This window comes from Protopterus annectens, chromosome 7.part0, assembly GCF_019279795.1.
Source record: "Protopterus annectens isolate FY-2018-M chromosome 7.part0, PAN1.0, whole genome shotgun sequence".
In the NCBI taxonomy this organism is placed as follows: Eukaryota; Metazoa; Chordata; order Ceratodontiformes; family Protopteridae; genus Protopterus; species Protopterus annectens.
Genome location: NC_056739.1, coordinates 1,315,870,406 through 1,315,895,289, shown reverse-complemented (window position 1 = coordinate 1,315,895,289; position 24,884 = coordinate 1,315,870,406). Strand labels below are relative to the sequence as shown.

The window sequence follows — 24,884 nt, the reverse complement described above, 5'->3', positions numbered from 1 at the left end:
GCAGAGTTTTTGATGGCTTCACAAGTTTGAAGATTTTTGAGAAACAGGGAGACCATATTTTTCTTTTAAGAAGGTGGATGAACTAATGGCATGTTGTTTATTTACAGCCCAAGATGGATTCCTTGATTGTGACTACTCCTTCCTACAGAGTCAAACCATTGCACATGTTCATTACCTTTAACCAGATTACAGGAGTTCCAGAGTAGAATATCTAACCCCCAAAAGCTAAGGAGTATAGTAGCTTTCTTGAAGGCTCAAAGAAGTTTGTAGGGCCATAAATCATCTGATATTTACAACATAGCAAAGGAGGGAGTGCGGTGTATTAAAGTATCTCCAAGCTAGAAGAGCTATTGAGGCACTTGATTTCAATCTGAGCACATAAAGGAGGGGATGACTTTTTAAATTTAGCAACAGCAGGATGGAGAATGCCTAGTGTACGTATTAATGTCTGGAAGATGTAGCCCTAATGTGTGTATTAATATCTAGAAGACCTAGCCCTAGTATATATATTAATGTCTAGAAGATCTAGGCCACCTTCTTTATGTACTCTTTGGGCCTTTTTTGTCTTGCATTCCAGATAAACTGAGACACTGAATTCCACATTTTTGACAACCAATTTAGGTCATAGTTGTAGATATTAGGTAAGTGACAATAACAGAGTCTGTAGCAGAAGAATATTTTAAATGCATTTATATAGAACAAAGTCAACAGGTGTAAGTGTATCCAACCGTGCATACATATGCATAGTTACACCCATAACAGCCTTATAATATTGATTAAACATCTTACTGAATGAAGAATAGAACCACATTCTTGGGTACTTAGGATGGAACAAAAACATTTAAAAGAGTAAACAAAGGGGCTTACTAGTTTCTCATAGCCTGATCTCCTAACAGTATGATTAACATAGAGGCATACTGAATTGTGACCAGATGCTAAAGGATGGAGGAGTGTTATTTAATGAGAGTGATTCAGTGGCCAGAAGAAGAAGAGTACAAGAAGACAGTATCTTTGTTGGATACCCTTTTGCAGTGGAAAAGGAAAAGTGATCACTGGTTTGAGCACCAAGACAGTGGAATTATTAAGGAAAGTTTGAGCTGTAGTGGCAAAAAAGGAGGTAAACCAAAAGCATGCATTCTCTGCCATAAGAATTCCCATTTAACTGAGTGAAATGCTTTTGTTCAAAGCTGACCATCACTAATGCTGCAGTGTTATAAGACTGCTATTCATCTTTAGCCAACTCAGCAGCATGCTATGGTGGTCTGCATTGGACTTTCATATAATAAAACAAGCTTGGGCAGGACTGATGACTTCATGGAAAAGTAGTTGATGTTTGTGAGCTGGAATTCTTGTATAGATTGTAGATTCTGCATAACTGAGGAAAATGAAGTGGCAATTAACCTCTGTTCCTTATTGGCTTTTAGAAGTGCAATCATGGAAGTTTGTAGTGAAGTCAGAAGCATATCCTGTTTTCTTGAGGCAAAATAAGGTCACTAATGGATACAGCAGCTTATAAAATAGATGAAATATCTCTATTTTTAACCCATCGGGCCAAATTCAGTAGTTAAGGAAAATGCCAGATATGTTTTTTTTTAATGTATTCCTTCAGGAAGTCTCATCAATTGTACCTAACAACTCTTCATAAAAGGGGAGTTTTTCAAAAGGATTAATGGGCAGATTAATCTTATTTAGAAAATTAGGAATTGCAGATGAGTTGCACTTCAGCTGTAGTTTTAAGGAATCATACAGCCATGAATATATGCCTATAAAGGTATCAGTAATCTCAGTGGAATTTTACAAGTGGGCTGTTGACATATGTTGGCTTTGTAGCACCTCATTTGCTTAAATAAATATATACTGAACCACTATAACTTCATGATTAGTGCTTACTGCTGTGTTGCTGCTCTGGCTAAGTAAAGGTTCAGTCTATCTTTTGAGTGCAACAGAATGTCGTAAATACAGATATGTACATTTTAGTGCTAATGTTTAACTATGTGTAATTTGTAAGTCATGTGGTACACATTTTTTTCTACAAAATTACCCGAGTACCACCTTAAAGAGGTTGTATTCTCAAAGAAATTACCCAACATCCTTACTATGTATCCTGACAGGCATTCAGTACATTACTTGGTATCAGAAGTAAGAAAATTAATCTGCAGAAATGAAAAAAAATGTTTGCTTTTTAGAGTTTACATTTTTTTTTAATTTACTTCATCTATGCTCTTCAGCTTGACAGCTTCATTGTCCCTCTCCATTAGCTCTTATCCTTTCCTGATGCTATTAGGGAAGGGGACTGTGGCATACTAGGTTATTACCTGGTAATATCACCCACTCAAGGTCATCCTTAGCAGTCTATGAGGTGGTATTGAATACAGCCTGGGCCAGTAGCTCACCTACAATGGTCACAGCATCATGGCTTTTCTTAGTCCTACCTTTCCACACTTTATGTTGATGCAACTGTTATACTGGGAAGGTGGTGAGGGATAACATGAGTGCATGTTCACCCCCAAGGCACACTCTTCCTTGTACTGACAGCCCAAAAAAGTCTCTCTGAGTTCTAACCTCCACCAGGGCTTGAGACAACTACCCAGCATGCCCCATTCTTCTTAGGCTAGGTGTGCACCTATCTTCCCTGCCTGCACCAACAAAGCCTCAAACGACAAGTCAAACATGGGTCACCCAGGCTGTAGTCAGGTCTTTAACACTTTATGCCACTAGTGCAGTCTTTTTTTTCTGCAACTGTCAGGAATTCTATCACTGAAGTTCAGTTTAGGAAAAAAGCATGCACTCGTTTGCTCCAGAAATTCAATTTATTCTAGTCTGTGAGCATAATAGATGAAAAGCCAGAAAAGGTATGGTATGCCACATGTCTGTATGTTACTGAGTAAAAAGCATGCATACCTTTCAGAGATTATACATAAGCTAAAAAATCAAACCATACACTGTGGATTGATTGATGTGCGTAATTTGTTAATTAATGGCAGAATACTTGTAATAAAAGAAACAATGGCACAAGTCTCACACTATTAAGAGAAAGTGACCTTATATCATAAAAAGCTGTGGATGTATATAGCATGAAAGAAATGACACGTATACAGTTAAAAAAATAACTGAAGTAATGGATACATGTGGATAAAATAAAGTGTGAGTCTAATAATGCTAAAAGTAAGAAATGTTAGACTGTATTTTACCAATAATGCAGACAAGAAGGAGACCAATTAGATTCACAGATAATATGATCCCTTTGACATGTAAGTCTCAACAACTAAATGTGGCAGAACACATTAGATGGAACATAGTTTTCTTTCTAGTAATATTTATAGAATCTCTGTTAAAAAGAACCATTTTGCAAAAATGTGTAAAAGAAAGAATAAATGCATTCAAAATGTGTATGCTGAGAACAGAAACATGGAAATGCATTGTACCAATAAAAACCTCTGGTGGATGTTACTACAATGAAAAAAGTATTTATACAATAAAGTGTAAAAATTCATCAGAGGCAGTGAAAAGCTGTTGGCAAGAAAGGCTGAAAATTAATAAGCTGAATGATTAATTCAGACTAGATATAAGTGCCTGATACAATAATATATATGAAGATAGTTTATTAAACATTTAGGAAAAAAGACACAGAACAGAGTTGCTGGTTCACTGCTAAAATATCTCATGCACCAACTAAAGCCACTACTTTAAAAACTGCTAAGATGTTAATATGAAAATAAAAAATATATTTTATTTCAAATTATGGGACTTAAATATATAAATGTTACTAATATTCTTGTTTATTTGTCTTGTGAGTAACAGGAAGTGCAAATTACCACTGCACAGACGATGAGGATTTATTAACATGTCTGTAATATTTCTCTGAATATCATACATGTAAATATTTATTTATTTATTATTTCCAGTTTGATGACCGGAGAGGTCCACTGGGCTCAGGGAGCCTGTTTTCAGTGGAGGCCCAGGGAGAAAAGCTCCGCATTACATAGTTTATTTACATATACAATCATAGTAAAGAAGACACAATTACAATTTCATTTCACGCTAGAGAACAGGAATAAATTATTTGGTTACATAGTATCTAAATATTTAGGATGGCAGTAGTAACTTAATTGAGAGGGAGAATAAAGACTTAGAAGGAAAAGTGAGAAAAAATGGTGGGATGGGTTATTTATAATACGTACAATTATGTTATTTACAATATGTACATTTATGTTAGGTTAGCTTGTACTCAGAATTAGTCAGGAGTTTAAGGGGTGGATTGATTATTAAGCTAGGTGGGGAGAGTGCAATTGCATTTCCTGTTAGAGAAAGGTAGGAATGTAGTTGTTAGTTTTAAAGTTTTCAAAGTTTTCACAAGTCCTTAGAGAGGAACAAAGAGAATTCCATTTTTTAGCTAAGGAAAAGGATAGAAGAAGCTTACCAGCAGGACGATTGGGTTTGCGGACAGTGATTAGGTTTTGGTGAGTAGATCTTAGAGGTCTCTGAGGGGTGTAAGGTTGAAGGATGTTGGTTAGTGCTGGGCACTTAATAGGTTGAAAAATTAGTCTGTGGGCTGCAGTAATTTGGAAATAGTCTTGATGGTTGGAGAGTTCAAGCCAATTTAACAAATGAAGGGCAGTACAATGATGGGAGGAGAATTTGGCTTTGGTTGCAAATTTAGAAATCTTATTATAACAGACTTCCAATTTAGAGGAGATAGAGGCAGATAAGTTTGTTAGTAGAGGAGCATCATACATTAGTGACAGGAGTAGATTGGTAGTGGTGAGAGTTTGTCTGGTGGAAGGAGAGAGAAAATGGATGTTTCTGTATAGCATATCAAGTTTTATATGGGTTTTCTTAATGTTTTGCTGGATGTGAGTGTTGAATTTTAGGTGTTCATCAATAGTAACCCCAAGTAGTTTAGAGAAGGGGAACAACCTCTACAGTAGAGTTGTTTTGGCTAATAATTTGGTACAAGTTTTAATAAAGAGGGGAAGCTTTTGAGGGAGAGAATAATAGTATTTTGGTTTGTTGGCATTTAGTGAGAGGTGGTTTTGGAGTATCCAGTTTTCAGTGGTGGAGAAAGCAGTTTGGGTCACTATTTGAATCTCTGAGAGGTTAGAGGGGTGGATTGGTTATTAAGCTAGGTGGGGAGAGTGCAACTGCATTTCCTGTTAGAGAAAGGTAGGAACGTAGTTGTTAGTTTTAAAGTTTTCAAAGTTTTCAGTTTGCAGCAGACTAAAGTTGAATCATGTGCCTATTGTACAATTTTAGTGCTGGGTATAGCTTTGTGGAAATCATTAATAAAGATGTTGAATAGCATTGGACCAAATATGGATCCCTGGGGTACCCCAGTGGGGGTAGAAAGGAAGGTTGAGGTGCCTTTCCCCCATTTCACAGCTTGAGACCTGTCAGTGAGGTAGCATGAGAACCAGGATAAGGTATTCTGGGAGAGATTAAGGTTAGAAAGATGGTTCAAGAGATGGTTGTGGGAGATGGTATCAAATGCCTTGGACAGATCTAGTAGAACTGTTGATACTATTTTTCCAGAGTCACGGGCAGGATTTATTGTATCTAAGAAGGGGAGAAGAGCAGTGATAGTACTATGGCCAGGTCGGAAGCCATGTTGGGTTGGAGTGATTAGTTGGTAATTGACTAGTAATGGCATAAGCTGAAGGTGGATGCATTTTTCCAGAGGTTTTGAGATTGGGGAGAGGATAGCTATGGGGTGGTAGTTAGAGATGCTACTGTTTTTGCCTCCTTTATGGAGAGGTAGAATAAAGGCAGCATGCCATAATTTGGGCACATTAGATTCCTGAATGATCTATTGATCAAGATGCTAATGCGGAAAGCGATACCATCTGTGGCTATTTTTAGGAAGGAAAATGGGATATTGTCAGGGGGCATTGGAGTATGGTTTTAATTTAGAGAGTCATTTTTTTATGTTGGAGGTTGAGATAGGTTTAAGTTGAAATATTGGAGGAGGATTGGGGCAGAGGGTGGTGTAGGGGTTGAGGAAGATTGGACAGGTTGAGGGGAAGGGTTATTGTTAGGGAAGGTCTTGGTCAGTTCTGCTATGGAGTTGGTGAAGAAGGAGTTGAATAGAGAGCCTATTTCAGGATCAGATTTGCTGGCATCAGGGCAGGGGTTGTTTTTCGTACTTGGGTTGAGAAGAGAATTAATGGAATTCCAGACTGGAGTTTGATATAGTAGGACTTTTTGTCTCTGATGATTTGATTTTTAGTGAGGTTGTGGAGTTGTTTATATTTAAGAAAAGTTTCTGGCTGTTTGTTTTTATGGTATGTTTTCCAGGATTTATCTCTTTGTAGCATAAGTTTTTTGGTATCTTTGGTTAGCCATGGGGCGGTTTTGGTTTTTACTCTTTTGTGTTCTTGGTGGAGCTAGGGAGTTGAGGACAATTAAGAAGGTTGAGTTGAAAAATTCTATGGCATTGTCTAGTGGAAGAATTTTTAGGGGGTTCCAGTTTGTTTGTTTTAGGAAGTCAGAGAAAGTAGTGGGGTTAAAGTTTGTGAGGTTACGTGTGTGAATATATTTGAATAGGTGAGGAGAGGAGTGGGTAGCTCGGTGCATGAAAGCTGTCAAGTGGTCTCTTATAAGGTCAGGTATAATGCCAGAGATTAAGACTTTATTAGGATGGGATACTAGGATCCAGTCTAGTGTGGTACCTGGGGGGTTTATTTTGTTGGGTCTGGTAATGGAGTTAGTTAGTTGGGTATAGTTAAATAGATTGATGGATATGGTGGGATTAGAGTTGTTGATTTTATTCCAATCGATATTTACATCTCCAAGTATGAAGGTCTCTAGCTTAATATTGGTAGAGTTTCAGAGGAGAATTTCTTCAAGAGTAGTGGTGTTATTACCAGGAGGGATGTAGAGGGCAATGATACAAATGCTTTTGCGGTTATTTATTCTTAGTAGACCTATTACTAGTTCTGCATTGTTGAATGGAGGGATAGGATTGGGGTAGTGAGTGATGGATAGCAGGTTAGAGTAGATTAAGGCTACCCCGCCCCCTTTTCTATTTAATCGGTCATGTCTGAGGGATTAGAATACAGAAGTGAGGATTTTAGAGTCAGAAATATGAGGTTGTAGCCAGGTTTCTGAGACAATGTCGGGTAGGTTGTAGTTTAGCCAAGCATGAAAGTGGGCTACTTAATTTTTTAAACTTTGGGCATTGATGGTGAAGAAGTTGAGATATTTATGGTTGGTTTTATTGCTTGTTACCGGGAGATTGGGACTAGAGGAAGTATTTGGCCCAGAATTTGGGTGTATGCCTCCTGCTAAGCAGAGATAGTTGACAAAGGGTAGTAGTATTTTTGATTTGGTCTTTAATAGTTGTGGACAGTAAGGTATTAGTTTAGGTTTGTAGTATTTAATGGGGGGGTTTATCCTGAAGTAGTGGAGCGGGTTGGGTTGAACTAGAGAGGCAGATATGTTGTGGAAGTGTATTTTAGTGGGATGAGCAAGTAGGTTGGGAGTGGGGGGTAGGAGGAGTGGAGCTGGTTATAGGAGTAGGAGGTAGCGTGGTATAAAGGGAGCAAAAATAGAATGCAGATAGATGGAGTGAGAATGGTTTGAGGTAAAAGACAAGGCATGGTAGAGGAGTATATGTGTATATTAGCAGTAAATGAGTAGGGCAGATTGTATATGTCTATAGATGATGTACAAATAGATGTTTATAGGGACTTTGATGGGCGGCGTTGGAGTGGTTGTGATTGGCAGGTCGAGGTAGAGAGGGGAGGGGTTACAGAGTGGAGATGATTGGTTGGTTGAGATAGGAGGGATTTGGAGTTTAAATAAATGTAGGAGTAGTGGGGGTTGGTGGGAATTGGGGGCAGGGTAGGGTAGAGGAGTGAGGCTGTAGGGCAAATGGAGCGGGAAGAGCTGGAGAGAAGGTGGCTGATGGAAACCAATCAGCCAGCTGTAGCTGAAATGTGGGAGCTAATGGGAAGTACAGGAACAGCAGAGGTGAGTCTAGGCTGGGGAGGGTGGGGGGAGAAAGGTAATAAAACAATACACAAGTCAAAGCAGGCCAGTGGGGTAAATATGCTATGATAGTGGGGGATTGCTTGGGAGAGAACAGAAAAATGATAAAAGTGATCTTTACACTATAAGTGGTTGAGTAGTGCCACCTAGTGGCAAAATATATAAAATATAGCTTGGTGGGTAAGGGAATTAAGGGACAAAGAAAAAAATACTGTAGGCTGCTTAGCAAGTGTGGGGAAAAGCATAGACGCTATGGTAATTGTAAGATATAAAGTTAGTTAAATGTGGAGCCCAGCAAGGAACAGAGGTAAGATTTCAAATAAGGGAGGTACTAAGACACGCTTAAGTACTAAACTTAATGTTACAGCAGTACCAGGACACTGGCACCTGTAGCTTAAGATAGCTAGGTTAGGCTGTGGGGGAGGAGGAGGACAGAATAGACCAGAAAAAGTGGCGGATAGCCAATAGCATGATGAAATGAGCTGGCCCTAATTAGGCTCCAATTATTCTTGTGGGGAGGGAGAGGATCAGACTAGATCAGAAAAGTGGTGGATAGCCAATAGTATGATGAAAAGAGCTGGCCCTGATTTCACAGATATGCAAGTCTACAGAAACAATAAGAAAAGGCAGTAAGTACTCTGACTTGCTTATTTTGCATACCTTTCATACAGAAATAAAATAAGCCAATTTTACCAATGAGTTATGTGGAAATTAGGAGGACAAGAATTTATAAGAGAAAAGGTTTAGTAGAAGTAGAAAAACAACAGAGCATACAAATAGTACAGCATATAAAGAGAGATTGCAGTTAGAAGTACAGAATGGGGGGGGGGGGCAGCTAATGTCCTGAAACAATCAGGAAACTCAGTAGGTACTTTGGACTTACTTGTTTTGCATACCTTTATTTTGAAATAAAATAAAAAACACTTGTAACCAGGAGTATGTGGGATTTAGAAAGATTACAATTTATAGGAGAAAGGAAAAAACAAAAAGGAAAACAGATGTGCAGAGCCACATCCACAGCCCAATAATCAAGCAGTAATATATTGTTGAATATCATTGAAAATTTAATAACTCTAACGTTCAGTAAGTTTGAATAAAACTAACAACGTTTTCGTCACTATACAATAGTAACTTCTTCAGAAAAGATTAAAAACAAGAGTTCAACCTTTAAAAAGTCCCGCTATAGGAGGCGTAAGGCTTCTCATCCTATCAAAATAAAGTTCACATGTAAAGTCAATCAATTACCATGGAAACTTATAAAACTACGGTCGCTACTAAGTAGCTGGTCTTACATTAAAAGTATATACAATATGTTGTTTATTTTACTAGTGTATACGAGTATACAAAATAAGAAGTAAATAAAGCATTAAACATTGTAAAAGTATTTTTAAAAAGCAAAAGTTAACTATTTAAATTATAATTAAAATAGTCGAACCTAACCCAGCCTCAATGTTTAACTAAACGCTTCCATTTTAAAAAAAGAAATGTTGCAATTTTCATTAAGGCCAGGAGAACAAAATGCGTTCAGCACTAATTGCCATTCCAACTCACGACATTCAAGAAACAATGATGTCTGTCCACCTCTTAGGTCAGGTAGAATCTGGTCAATGGCTATGAAGAAAAAAGAGTGGTCTGAATAAGATTCTATATGTTTGGCTAACGCATTGTCAACCTTTCTTTTCTTAATGGCGTAGTTGTGTTCATGTATTCTATTTTTAAACTTTCGATCAGTTTTTCCGATGTAGAATACTGGGCAGTTCTTACATTGTGCTAGGTAGACTATACTTCTAGAGTTACAGTCAAGTCTGTGGTGAATAAAATACTTTTTGCCATTAACCACAAAAGAATTAGTTGGTTTAACGCTGTGGCATTCGTTACATGAACCACATTAGAAACATCCTAAAGTTCTGTGTTTGAGTCCTGACCTCTTAGTTTCTAAAAGATTTTTTAAGTTAGCACCTTTCCTGTAAATAATAGTAAAGAATAACCTAATCATTCTAAAAGAGAACTATCTCCACCAAGCAGTTGCCAGTTTTTATACAAGATAAATTTAAAGTAGTCACTGTCTTTGTTGAAGACTGTTACAAAACTTGATTTTAATGGAACTATAGTAGTGTATGACTGGTCAGTGACAGAGTCGTTGGCATCACGATCAGGGGTGGCCAACGACAATTCAGTTGTTGTATGAAGTAGTTGGCACCTTGTCATGTTATTCAAGTATTCTCTTGGTCACTACTAGCTGATTTGAATGAGGTGGTGTTGGACCCCTGTGATAACCTCTTGACAATAGACGTAGTAGACCTTTACACTTCTATACCACACCTTGAAGCAGTTGAATGGTCAACTTTGATATTAAAAGAAAAGAATGCTCTGAAAAACGAGATAGACCTGGTTGGTGAATTGTTAGACATTATTTTGACTAACAATTACTTTACTTTCAACAACCAATTCTATCTGCAAAAGCATGGTGTAGCAATGGGCTCACCATGCGGAGCTAGTTTAGCAAATATATTTGTTGCATACTGGGAGAAGACTTTCATTTTTGATATACCTGACAAAAGAAGCCTTGTCAGTTATTATACAAGATTCCTTGACGACATATTTATCATTTTTAAAGGCGACTTAAGTGAAGCTAACCAATTTGTGGAATACTTGAATAACACGACCAGCTTTTTTAAATTCACGTCTAAATTTGACACAACCAGTATTGAATACTTAGACGTGAAACTGACTAAACATTTAAACGGAACAGAGCTTTCTTCTAACATCTACAGAAAACCTACTTACTGCAACTCTTTTCTCCATTTTACTAGCGCCCATCCTTTCAAACAGAAACGTTCTATAATTAAGGGACAACTAGTATGTGCAGCTAGACTATGTACATTAAAAGTAGATTTTCTTGATGAGTGTGACAACCTGTCGAATATGTTTAAAAACAAAGGTTATCCCCAGAAATTAGTCCAAGAGCTAGTTTCGGAAGTCAAAAATAAACGAATGATGGGTTTATTCAACCCCATTTTAGAGTTTAAGGAACTTACAAGGTGCCAACTACTTCATACAACAACTGAATTGTCGTTGGCCACCCCTGATCGTGATGCCAACGACTCTGTCACTGACCAGTCATACACTACTATAGTTCCATTAAAATCAAGTTTTGTAACAGGTTTCAACAAAGACAGTGACTACATTAAATTTATCTTGTATAAAAACTGGCAACTGCTTGGTAGAGATAGTTCTCTTTTAGAACGATTAGGTGATTCCTTTGCTATTATTTACAGGAAAGGCGCTAACTTAAAAAATCTTTTAGAAACTAAGAGGTCAGGACTCAAACACAGAACTTTAGGATGTTTCCAATGTGGTTCATGTAACGAATGCCACATCGTTAAACCAGCTAATTCTTTTGTGGTTAATGGCAAAAAGTATTTTATTCACCACAGACTTGACTGTAACTCTAGAAGTATAGTCTACCTAGCACAATGTAAGAACTGCCCAGTATTCTACATCGGAAAAACTGATCGAAAGTTTAAAAATAGAATACATGAACACAACTACGCCATTAAGAAAAGAAAGGCTGCCAATGCATTAGCCAAACATGTAGAATCTTATTCAGACCACTCTTTTTTCTTCATAGCCATTGACCAGATTCTACCTGACCTAAGAGGTGGACTGACATCATTGTTTCTTGAATGTCGTGAGTTGGAATGGCAATTAGTGCTGAACGCATTTTGTTCTCCTGGCCTTAATGAAAATTGCAACATTTCTTGTTTTTTAAAATGGAAGCATTTAGTTAAACATTGAGGCTGGGTTAGGTTTGACTATTTTAATTATAACTTAAATAGTTAACTTTTGCTTTTTAAAAATACTTTTACAATGTTTAATGCTTTATTTACTTCTTATTTTGTATACTCGTATACACTAGTAAAATAAACAACATATTGTATATACTTTTAATGTAAGACCAGCTACTTAGTAGCGACCGTAGTTTTATAAGTTTCCATGGTAATTGATTGACTTTACATGTGAACTTTATTTTGATAGGATGAGAAGCCTTACGCCTCCTATAGCAGGACTTTTAAAAGGTTGAACTCTTGTTTTTAATCTTTTCTGAAGAAGTTACTATTGTATAGTGGTGAAAACGTTGTTAGTTTTATTCAAACTTACTGAACGTTAGAGTTATTAAATTTTCAACGATATTCAACGATATATTACTGCTTGATTAATGGGCTGTGGATGTGGCTCTGCACGTCTGTTTTCCTTTTTGTTTTTTACTAAGTTTTTTTTGTGAACTTTCGGCTTATAGGAGAAAGGGTTTAGTAATACTAGAAAAACAGCAGGGCTTTCAAATAGTTGAAACAGCTTGCAAAGGGAGACTGCTGTTAGGAAGTACAGCATGGGGAGGGGGCAAGCTAATGTCCATGATGGAGTGCTTTACTTAAAAAATAGAAATTAAACAAGGGCTAGCAATTAGTTTTGTCTAGAGGATAAAACATACTTTCTGTATATTTTCAAAAATAACACTCATCCCAAGGTTGCCCGGTTCTGTTAAAGAGCACTGCAGGCCACTAGATCGAACTTGGCTTGGCGGATGCAAATCAGGTATTCTGACAGATAAACTTAAATAAAAGTTTCAAATTGTGCAGATTTTGTATGTCACCTGGAAGGTGCAGATCACATAGATTTTAGGCAGCACTTAGTGAAGTCCTAAAAGGAACTGTAAACATAACTTACAACTGTTCATCTGGGAGTATGGCAAGAGGCTGGTAAAGTCGATAACTAGATTAAGCCAGCAGAGTTTCAAATTAAAGAAGAGCAAAGGTCAAACAAGAGAAACAAATCTGAAATATGTGATTCATATTCAGACTTTACAGGGGCTGAAATATGATCTGAAAAAGTCAGATCAATTGTAGAAATGCTAAAGCCATAAGTCAAATTTTAGAAAGGTTTTAGAAATGATATTGTACTTTTCAAAGTTTGTACATAATAGGCTAGATTAACAAAAACTTGCCATCAGTGTAAATAGCAGTTGGAATGGCACAGGAGATGTGATTCTACAAGGCAATAAAACAGTTTGCTGCCTATGGGTTAAGATAACTTTCAGGTAAAAAAAGAGACATGTTTATGTAGGCTGTACTAGCAGTAATGTAATGATGTGAAAAATTCCATGAATATGTCTCTCTCTCTCTCTCTCTCTCTCTATATATATATATATATATATACGTATATGATTCAGAAATAAAAAAATTCAAATAGAAAAAAAAAATCCTTGAAAGCAGACTCAGAAAATCTTTGTACAAGGCACATTTGAGACTATAGGTGATATCCATTTATACAGTATGATATGGATGTGAAATATAGTCTAGGCAAATATCTACATATACTAGAGAAGTTGAATAGGGCACATTTGCAAGAGAAACATGATATATTGCTGTAGGAAAAAACATAGATTATTTCAGTAATTCCACTGCTACCAAAGAATGAAAAAAATTAACTAGACAACCAAAGATAATGTACTATAAGTGAATTAGAAATTGAGCTAATGATACAAATTGCAACATAACTGTAAGTGCAAAAAAAATCAAGCAAAGGAATTCAGTCTTACTTTTATTTAAAGGAAACTAAATTATTTCCAGAGCTTAACATTCAAACTTAATAAATAATAGTTGCCCAACAATTCAGAAGAGAAATGTGTGAATCATCTTCTATTTGGTCAAAAAAGTCAACCCATATAGAATAATTAGTGAGTTTTGTACTATATGCAATCCATAGTGTAATGGCAATCCAAGGGAAGGGATACTAGCATGCTTAACAGTAGACTGCCTATGTTGCAGAAAGCATACTAATTTGTTTCAGTTCAAGGATCGTAGAGCTAGCATATGTGTATATTATTATTCTATATTCTATGAAATAATAAAAGTAACAGACTGACAGACATATCACATGCAAATCTGATTAATATACACAATAAAGTATATACTCTCAACACAGGGGATAACTGATGTGACATATTTGACACTGCTCCTCAAGAGAAAATCATTACATAAATCCATATATGGGTTTGAGTGGAAATGCAGACATCTGTCTTCCAATCTGCACTATCCAAAGTCAAATGAACAAGTGGAAAGAACTAGCCAAACAATGGTGAGCTCATGAGTAAAACACTAGCAGTAACCATGGTGTTTCTCATCTCACTGGGATTTGATCTCTCACGACGTTAGCTATAAGCAAGCAGAAAGCTGAAGGAGAATCACCTACTTCCATTACATTCCTGATACCTGAAAATTAACTCAATCAAATGAATCATCAGAAAGAGAAAGATTATCAATGTAGCAAATGTAGAAGACTACAAAACTTGCAGGACAGAGACTGAGTAAGCCTTAAAAAAATAAATAAAAACATGGAAAGCTTGTATCCTGAAGATGAGGTACTTATTAAAGCAGCTAAATCAGGATCCTGTGATGTTTAAGAGGAAGATAGAAGCTCTACAGGAAGAATATTAAACATTTATATAAGATAGGTATGTCAAAGCACAGGGACGATTAGCAGTGTGTCACAACCAGCACTCTTACCAGAAAATGCAGACTAATAAAACTGTGACTGGCAGACCTGCATAAAGAGGCTCCTTTACCTGTGTCTTCAAATAAAATCAATAACAGTACATGTTAGAAGGATAATGGAAGAGACCTATATGTAATTGACAGTCTAGGAGAGAAAATGAAGTCAGTGTTGACTTCATAGATAAAGTGAGTTAGCTGTAGTTTAAGGTTTCGTTTCAGGATTCAGTCTTGTTTTCTGCTCATAGAGTGCTTTGTAAAATGGGCTATCTTATCATTACAACATGTGACAAAACATTGTCTTTTCCATCAGTCCCATAAAAAAGTAGCAATTAGTATTTATTAATTAATATGTCAGCATCAAGTGATTTGTAGCTTACACTGTACCATACAAAACATCAGTCTTACTTGAAACTTACCAAGATAGTTGTCATCTTCTGGTCTCCCTGAATAACTATGCTGTTGCACATCAATATTAGTTGCTCCTGAGGGTATGCGCACTATTCTATTATAGCCTAAAAAAAAACGAACATTTATTTGGTTTATATACAATGTGGACTTTTAGATTAAATAACTTATAGCTCTCATATGAAATTCTGCTTTGCAAAATTCAGCAATGTAATACTACATCCAAGAGGAGTGATGTTATAAGAGCAGAATAAACAGACTATGGGCCGGATTCGGAACACCTACTCTCAGTGTACACCATTCTGAGTAAACAGGCAACACAAGCATAACTCCCATGTTCTTCCTCCTAATTTTAGTTTTCCGCCTGATTTTCTTGCAATTATAAATATTGTGGGAGATTCATAAAGGTTATCACAATGTATAGACTATGTCTATATTTAGTCTAATCTTTCTGAGTGAATAGGCAGCACACAAATGTGGTAGGGATGTTCTTGAATAAGATCATGTACACTTTGGGCAGGATTCTTAGTCATTGCTCAAATACGATAGAGGCATTACTGAAGCTTATGACTGAGCATAGCAACAGAGCGATTCCCAGATGCCATTTATACTAATGCACAAGGTCTAAAAACAATGCAATGCAAATGAGAAGTGCTGTAAAGTGTAGTAGGCTATTGCAGTGGTTTTGCAATTCACAGTTGGACATCCCTGTGGTAGGTACATCCATTCATAAATGCAATGCTTTGCCTTTGATACTGGAGTCACAATCTGAGAACGTGTTTGCTCAAATATGTAGAAGCACTTCATTGACACACAAATTAATTATTTCCCCTAGCAACCCCTTCATTAGCTATTCTTATCTTAAGTATGCACAAGCACTAAAATGACAAAACAAATGACTTTACCCTGTGATCACTTCAGCAGTCTGACCATGTATGAACAAGCCCTTCCCTGACACACAAATTAATTATCTCTTCCAGCAACTCCTTCAATAATATTTCTTAACATGCACAAGCATTAAAATGAATGGTACTTGCGTACTACCGCACTCACCACTTTCTACATGATTCAGTCTGCAGTTGTGCATGCTACGGATGGGTAAGCTGCATAACTATAAGTACAAGTGGTATAGTGTTAGACTGTAATGTTAGACTAATAATGTGAATACATTGGTTGTGGAGACTGAATGGCATACAGCTCCTGTGCTCATTTGATTCCCCTCTTTAACACTGCTATCAAATGGGGGGGGGGGGGCACACACACAAGCCATGCAATGTGTTGGAGCTGTCACCTTGTCATTCCTAGGGCTACTGTCAATGTATGAAGTGTGTGAGGCCACATATTTAACAGAAAAAGCCACTCAGAGTAGTCTGGAAATTGCGAGCTTACGGCCAAGTAAATATTTAACCTCAGACTCCCAGTAGAAGGTAACAGTCTGTCAAATCTTGAATGATGGGTAAGGTAATGCACGCATTCATTTGTGAAAGAGTAGATAGTGAACATAATTTATATCCTGTCAAGTCAGTTGTCCTCTTCAATACCAGTGGGTTTTGGTAGTACCAAAAACAATTACTCTAAGCATTCACTGGAACAAGTGGATAACGTGGTACTACCAAAACCCACTCTTCAACACGAGTGGGTTTTGGTATTACCCCAAACCAACAATTAATGTACTGACAACACCAAGACGTTGTAGGGATTTTAAATCACTGTGTGTAAAACTGGCCTGTGAAGACAGATTTGGAATATGGTTGCGATAGTACATATCAATGTATAATAAACAATAATATATAGAATGCAAGCTACCCCATCATAAGTTCATAGGTAGGTACTAGGCTATCAGCCTTGGGGCCTATACAAGCCCAGCCAAAAAGGTACCCTGGCTTTTGCCACCTAAGAAAATTATTTTCCTGTGCCACTGTCGAGCAGAACCACAGAGGTGATCCCTGGGGTGAATTTCCTATTTCCCATCCAATCATCAAGATTTTTCTTGAACAGTGCTAATGAGGAGCTTTGTTTGATATAGATAGGTAGTTTATTCCAGAGTATTGGAAGTCTCTGGGACAGGAATCTATCCTTCCGGCATGTTCTGTTTATTGTGGTGACAAGGTTTAGGTCCCTAGAGCATGTAGCTCGGAGGGATTGGGATTTCTTTAAGTGGAGCATGTCCAACAGTAACATAATCTGGTATGCACAAGCAGTAAAATAATCATTCACCCAAGTGACCCCTTCAGTAAAATGTCCAGGTATGTACAGCACTGAAATACACATTTAACCCAAGTGACTCCATGAATAAAATGTCCAGATATGCATAAGGAATAAAATACATATTTTGCCCAATGACCCCATAAGTAAAATGTCTAGGTATGCACAAGGACAGAAATACTCATTTCACCCAAGTGACCCCATCAGTAAATTGTCCTGATATGCACAAGCATCAAAATAACACATTTACCCAACTAACCTTTCTAGTACAAATGTCCAGGTCTGCTGAAATACCATATCAGCTCCCATTGCATCTCCAAACGTGACTAAAAATGCCTGCTTTCTGACATAACTTCAAGTGCTTTACACACTTTGTATACAAATGAGTTCATTACAGATTCATGTCTATGAATCGAACTCATGTGCATACATGCAAACCCCCTTAGCAGAGCAGCAGCAGTCCCCCTATCAGTTATGCATAAATCACATTATGCTTTTCCAGTGGGGGAGGGGGGGGGTGTTCAGAAAAAAAGTCTTATGCATTTATATAGTCATCCTGACAGTCTGGGACTTGCAGAACCATGTCACACAGTTCTTCTCAGGTCACTACGAGTATGCGAAGTCCCGGACTATGAACACCACCCTTACTGTACACTTAGTATAAGCATTCATGAAAATGGACTTATGTCTCTCTTCAGCAAACATCTTATAACAAGAGCTGACCTTAATGATCTTTCCAGATAGCTGAAGAAGAGCAGCAGTTAACAAATGTAACTGTGCAACATGGCTGTCTTTCTCCTGTAGCACTTTGCAGTGCTGTCATGCACATAGTTAAGCAGTGCTCTAGCTGTGATGTCACAAAATAATTGTGAATGGGAGGAAACACTATAATTCCACTTTTAGCATGTGCTAATAATGTTGCTTGACACAAATCAAACAGTGGATGGTTCCAGTAATGGTCCACTATGGGAAAAATGCATCAGATTTTGCCTAGTAGGAAAAAAATCAATTCTATTTTCTGTATCAGGCAGTTATCCTGTTTCCATCTTAGGTCTAAAAAATATCTGTGATGACTGGGAGTCAAAAGTTCAAACCAATGCACATATGAAAAGGAGTCTGACGAGCCTGATCTCCAAGGCCATGGAACGTATTATCATGGAACTTATAAACAAAGACATTGGCAACCTTAAAACACTGAACCTTACCCAGTTTGGGTTCGTGAAGGGCCGATCTTGTCTCCTGAAACTTATTGACTTCTTCAAATCAGTCTCCAGAGCTGTGGACGAGGGTAAGGCAGTCCACACAGCCTATCTGGACCTTGCCAAGGCCTTTGACACCATCCCCCACTCTGGAATCATAGATAAACTTACTAAACTGGGCATTAATCCCTACGTCACTCGATGAGCTGCCAACTGGCTTACTGACAGAACCCACACTGTAAAAGTAGCTGACTCCAAATCCAGCACCAGACAAGTGACAAGTGGAGTACTTCAGGGTTCAGTCCTTGGAGCTCTCTTGTTTGGCATCTACTTCTCTGAAGTACAGGCCAACACTAAGGGACTCTGGCTAACAAAGTTTGCAGATGACTGCAAACTGGGAGCCATTATTGAATCCCCAAATGATGTGGATACGCTACAAAAGGGCCTTACAGAAACAGATGCTTGGTGCCAGAGTCATGGGCTCAAGCTCAATGCCAAGAAATGTATAGTTATCCCCTTTGGGAAAAAACATGTACCCGTGAATTATCACACAGTTGGCAGTACACTAAACACCGAAAGTGTGATAAGAGACTTAGGGACACAGGTGGACAGTGGTCTCACCTTCAATAACCACATCGCCACAACAGTCAGGAAATTCTTCTGTGTGGCACATCTCATCACTAAGAGCTTTTCATCCAGAAAAAAGGAGGTCATTGTCCCACTGTACTCATCCCTCCTTAGACTCATTATATAATACAATGCCCCATTTGGTATGTACCTCTTAAGACATCTGCAACAACTGGAAAGGCCGCAGAAATACCTCACTAAAAGAATCACAGGCCTAAAGCAGATGCCCTATGCTGACCGCCTTAAAAAACTCCAGCTATACTCTGTCACACATCGTCTACTCTGAGGCAATCTCTGCTTAACATACAAGGCCATGTCAAACCCAGAGCTGTTGGACATGCTACACTTAAAGAAATCCCAATCCCTCAGAGCCACATGCTCCAGAGATTTAAATGTTGTCATCACAATAAACAATACATGCTGGAGGGATAGTTTCCTGACCCAGAGACTCCCCAGACTCTGGAATAGACTACCCATACATGTCAAGCAGAGTGCCTCTTTGGCCCTCTTCAAAAGGAACCTTGATGATTGGATGGGAGAAAGGAAATTCACCCTGGGGATCACATCAGTTGCCCTGCTAGACAGGCGTCCACGGAAGTAAATAGTGTGGGAAGAAATAGCCAGGTAATTGTTATAGCTAGGCTTGTATAGGCCCTAGGGCCGATAGCCTAGTACCAACCTATGAACCTATGAACCTATAAAATCTCAGATCAGGTACACTGGGGAATCATGGTTAGACACATAAAGTCAGTTTATAGGTAGAAAAAATAACACAAAGAAACATATCTTTTTTGAGACAGTTGTGAATTTGAGGAGTTTGAATTATTAACCATTCATAGACTAAGATGATAGAATTAAGGATGTTATAGAATTTTGTCAGAAACTTCTTGCTGCCCCTACAGTGCCTTTTTTAGGCAAGGTTCAAATGACAAATTCACCACCATAACAGGAACAGGCAAGCAAAAACTGAGGGTAATGCTACTCAATGCTAGAAGTCTAAATCTCAAAAATGCACTCACTCGAGGCACTCCTTAAAATGGAGAACATCGATATCTGTGCAGTGACTGAGACCTGGTTCAAGGCTCCAGAGAGCACCCCTGCACTACCAGCACAACACAATTACAACTGCTGAATCCTACACAAATGTAATCTATAAGCACTTATTGAGAGTGCATGGATTGTGCTATCCCAGACAGTACCAAGACTCTATCCTCCAAAAAAGGAAGCCAATCTGGTGGTCCCCTACCATAAACAAATTGTACAACAGAAGGAAGAAATTGTTGCAAAAGAGAGTACAATCCCATGAGTGGAGGAGCTCCCTGGTCAGCCTCAGTAAGAAGCTGAGATCCCTTATAAGATCCTCCAAAGCTAGCTACGAAAACAAATTTGCCAATGATTCTAAGGACAACCACAAAGCATTCCATAGCTATGTCAAGAATCTCAATGGCAACACCCAGATCTGCTCTGAGTTACAGCACAATGGCACGAAAATTACAGAACCAACTGATATTGCCAACATCCTGGCAGATAGGTTCAGCGCTAACTTTACCCCCTCACCCCCTAAATGGCCCATATCTATACAGGAAGAATGCAGTCCCTGTAATCACAACTATGTCGGTAAAAAGCTGCACTCTCTAAAGCCAAAATCACAGCATTCATGGGACTGGACATCATCCAAGGCTGCATTTTACATGAACTTCAGAACGAACTGGCTCCCCACCTAAGCACCATGTTCAATCATAGCCTCACATCAGGCTCTGTGCCCACTGAATGGCATACAGCAACAGTTATCCCACTCCACAAAGGGGGTGCCACCACTGATGCTGGGAACTATCACCCTATTAGCCTGACGAGCCTGGTCTGCAAGGCCATGGAACATCTCATCATGGAACTCATAAACAAAGAAATTGATGACCTCCAAACTCTGGATCCCACCCAGTTCGGGTTTGTGAAAGGCAGATCATGCCTCCTGAACCTGATCGACTTCTTTGAGGCAGTCATCAAAGCCGTAGATGAGGGTAAGGTGGTTCACACAGCCTATCTTGACCTTGCCAAGGCTTTCGACATCATCTCCCATTCTGGAATTATAGCTAAACTCACTAAACTAGGTATAAATCCCTACATCACAAGATGGTTTGCCAACTGGCTCACTGACAGAACCCACACTGTAAAAGTTGCAGACTCCAAATCTGACCTCAAACCAATGACAAGTGGAATAGCACAGGGTTCAGTCCTGGGACCTCTCCTGTTTGGTATCTACTTCTCTGAAGTATAGGCTAACATAGAAGGCCTCTGGCTAATGAAGTCCACAGATGACTGCAAACTAGGAGCCATAGTCGAGTCCCCAAATTATGTGGAAATCCTACAGAAGGGCCTCGCTGAGACAGATGCCTGGTATCAGAGCCATGGCCTCAAGCTCAATGCCAAAAAGTGCATTGTCATCCCCTTTGGTAAAAACTCTGTACCCATGAACTACTACATAGACAGGGGTCTACTTAACACCAAATGTGTGATAAGAGACCTTGGGACCCAGGTGGACAGTAGTCTGTCCTTTGATAGTCACATCGCCACAGTAGTCAGGAAGTCCTTCTACGTGGCACACTTCATCATAAAAGGGTTCTCATCCAGGAAAAAAGAGGTCATTGTTCCCCTCTACTCGACATTCATTAGACCCATTATAGAGTACAACACCCCTTTTGGAATGTACCTCACAAGACATCTGCAGCAGCTGGAAAGGCCACAGAAGTACCTCACAAAGTGGATTATTGTCCTCAAACAGATGCCCTACACTGACTGTCTCAAAAAACTCCAGCTTTACTCCATACTCCATATCATATCGCCTACTCCGAGTTGATCTCTGCATAACATATAAAGCTATGTCAAACTCAGAGCTGTTGGACATGCTACACCTAAAGAAATCCCAATCACTCCAAGCTACATGCTTTAGGGACCTAAACCTTGTCACCACAATAAACAGGACATGCTGGAATAGATTCCTGTCCCAGAGACTTCCCATACTCTGGAACAGGCTACCCATCTATGTCAAGCAAAGTTCTTCATTAGCACTCTCCAAAAAAAATCTTGATGAGTGAATGGGAAATAGAAAATACACCCCGGGGATCACTTCTGTGTCTCTGCTCGACAGTGGCACAGGAAAATAACTTTCTTGGGTGGCGTAAGCCAGGGAACCTTGTTGGCTAGACTTACGTAGGCCCCTGAGCCGACAGCCTAGTACCTACCTATGAACTTTCATCACAATGGATAAAGCTTTATATTGCCATCTTTGTTTTACACATATACCAAAACATAGACTGTATATAGTCATTTATGCTGTGTATACAAACATGAAACACAGAGCAGACATAAAGAGCCACTTTGCCTACAAGGTATCGTTATCTGGAGAAAATTAGTTTGAATAATGCTGAGGGACACTGGTGGAATAGCAAGGGTCTAATGGCCTGCCTCAGGGCACAGCCTGAAAGGGAAGCTGTAGGCCTCCTCAGCTGTGTGCGTGTTTTGTTACGCTGCACAGTTTTCTCGAGGTATATGGTTACACAAATTTCATAGCAAACCTAAATAAGTTTTAAGGCAGGCAATGATAGCTGGCTTTATAAAATGGTAAACTGGATATTTTAGTTAATATGCAACAGCATGGCTTAACCTTTTCAGTGCCCGTCTTACTTATATAGTTTACACTATATGCTTTCAATAGTTTTACAATGCTGGCTGTGTTTAAAGCAACTATGCTGCTTTATTAGATGAGCAAATTATTTTAGAGTAAAACAAAAACTTATGACTGGTAGAGCTTTATTACATGTACAGAGTATTAGCCTAGGTTAGTTCATTTTGTGGCCCTTTCTTTTCTATACCTTGAACCATTTGCTTCTACAGTTTAGCAAGATTTGTTTATGTTTAAGCAACTGATTTTTTTAAGTGATGAATCTGGACTTACATATGATCATGTGCTTGAAGTACAAGTGGATTTATGTCATATGCATAATTATAGTTTGCATTATTTATTTCATTTGCTGGGTATTTATCTGAATCTGTTTTATGGTATTATTTATGTATTATTAATTTTTGACATGAGAAGAACTCTGTCTGCTTTTCAGGCAGTTAAAAGTCATGTAAAATTGGGCAGCCTCCCTGGAAAGAAGGTGTCAGGGAGCACGATTGAAAGAATGTGTGATCAGACTTGTCAAGTGTGTCAGCAATCCCCTTGCAGTCTAGAGTATAGCAACATTCAAAAATGAATGCTGATGCTGAATTTTTGGCAAATACTCAAGTTATCATTGTTTCATGTAACAAATTAGTCATTACATTTTTTTCTTGGTCGTCAACTTAGCACTGAGAATGAAGCCAAACTCTAGAATGGCATAGGGTGCCTGAATAACCTGCTATGGTTCTTAGTCTTTCGGTATTTCTTCAGTTTTGTGGCCTAGCCTTCTTAATCACATTGCTATTTACCAGTGAGCACAGTTTACTTATATGCTTTTTAACCAGCAGGGTAGTTGTATTTAGAGCAGCCAAAGTGTGGTTAATCAGTAAAAATGGAGACTTTATAATATGTGCTGGAAGATGACCAGGATGTTTCACAAGACTCCTCATGTATAGTTGGTAAAAACTTAGTACATATGCAGACTTGTAACCTGTGCACTGAGTAATCAGGTTAAAATTAGTAAAACTGGTTTATTAAGCAAAGAGATGACAGATTTTATGTTATATACAGAAGACTGTAGCACTCATTAACTGTTCATTTGCTATGTTTCTAACAAGATGGCAACTTGTATTTATAGCACTGCAGATGTCTTACTTAAGCAGATAAATTGAAGATCTCACTATAGTGTCTTAAAATGAAGATGGTTTTGTTGAAAGCAGTTACATGCCACTAAAGAATTGTGAGATTTTAATGTATTTTCATGTTTGAAGTAAAAATGTTTAATTATTCATACGACCCTAGCAGATGTAGAAAAAGTTATATTATGAGGTGTTATCTACCAACATATAAAAGAAATATAAAATAAGAAGCAGACTGCATACCAAAGTTTCAGTAACATGCCCTTATGGATTAAGAAGCCTAGAGCTTGTCCAAGAAAAATATAAAGTGTTTTTAAATTAGTTTGATACTTTGGTAAATGGAAATGCTGATTGTATCCTATTAAAATAGAATGGTACATGGTGCATCACCTCCAAGCAAATAATAGAAAATCAGCAGCAAAAGTATATGGAAGAGAACAGGTGCTGGTCTTGACTGCCATAGTGTGGAAATAGTTTAAGGCCTTGGTCAAGTAAAATGAAATGTTTCACAGCATTGGATTGCATGAATAATTCTGCAAAGCAGTCTTGCCTACTTTTGAAATAAAATATGATATTTGATGGTTTCACTAATTAACAAGAACAGAAAAATAGAACAGTAATGTAGAAATAACGTATTTCATACATGCTAATATGTCAGAAGGGAAAAAGAATGATGCATCCAATTTGTCAGGGAATGGTAGACATGCTTGCCAGTGGTTGTAGAACCACTAATTATGCTATAATGGCAAATCTGTGCTATTAAGTTATGATGATGCTACTTAGCAAAATATTCAAACCCCAAATCATGTGATTACTGACATAAGACTAAAATAAGATTTCTCTGGCCAAAGAAGAGGAAAAAACTCTATTTCTAATAGGTCAAAATGGTTAATACCAGGTAGGTGAAAGGCAAGTTACCTAAAATGTTCATTTACTATTTTGTAAGACTGATTATCTTTGCCTGCTGTAAAACTTGCTTAGGATTTGTTATAAAATTTGTATAAACATGTATCTCTGTATTGATCTACAGCAGGGGCTAATGGCAAGGCAGGAAGAGACTATTTAGAAGTAAAAACATTGCAGTGCAGAACAAGCAAGACCACTCTGATAC

At 38.1% G+C, this 24,884-nt stretch overlaps 1 protein-coding gene across 1 annotated transcript in view; it reads right to left on the bottom strand.

Moving 5' to 3' along the window:
* The window catches only part of ADAMTS9 (ADAM metallopeptidase with thrombospondin type 1 motif 9), a 1,232,634-nt gene that overhangs the window by 720,918 nt on the left and 486,832 nt on the right, over window positions 1–24,884 (bottom strand). The window contains exon 16 of the mRNA XM_044077927.1: window positions 14,957–15,052. Within this exon, the coding sequence (XP_043933862.1) occupies window positions 14,957–15,052 (96 nt within the window). The remainder of the gene's footprint in view (window positions 1–14,956; window positions 15,053–24,884) is intronic.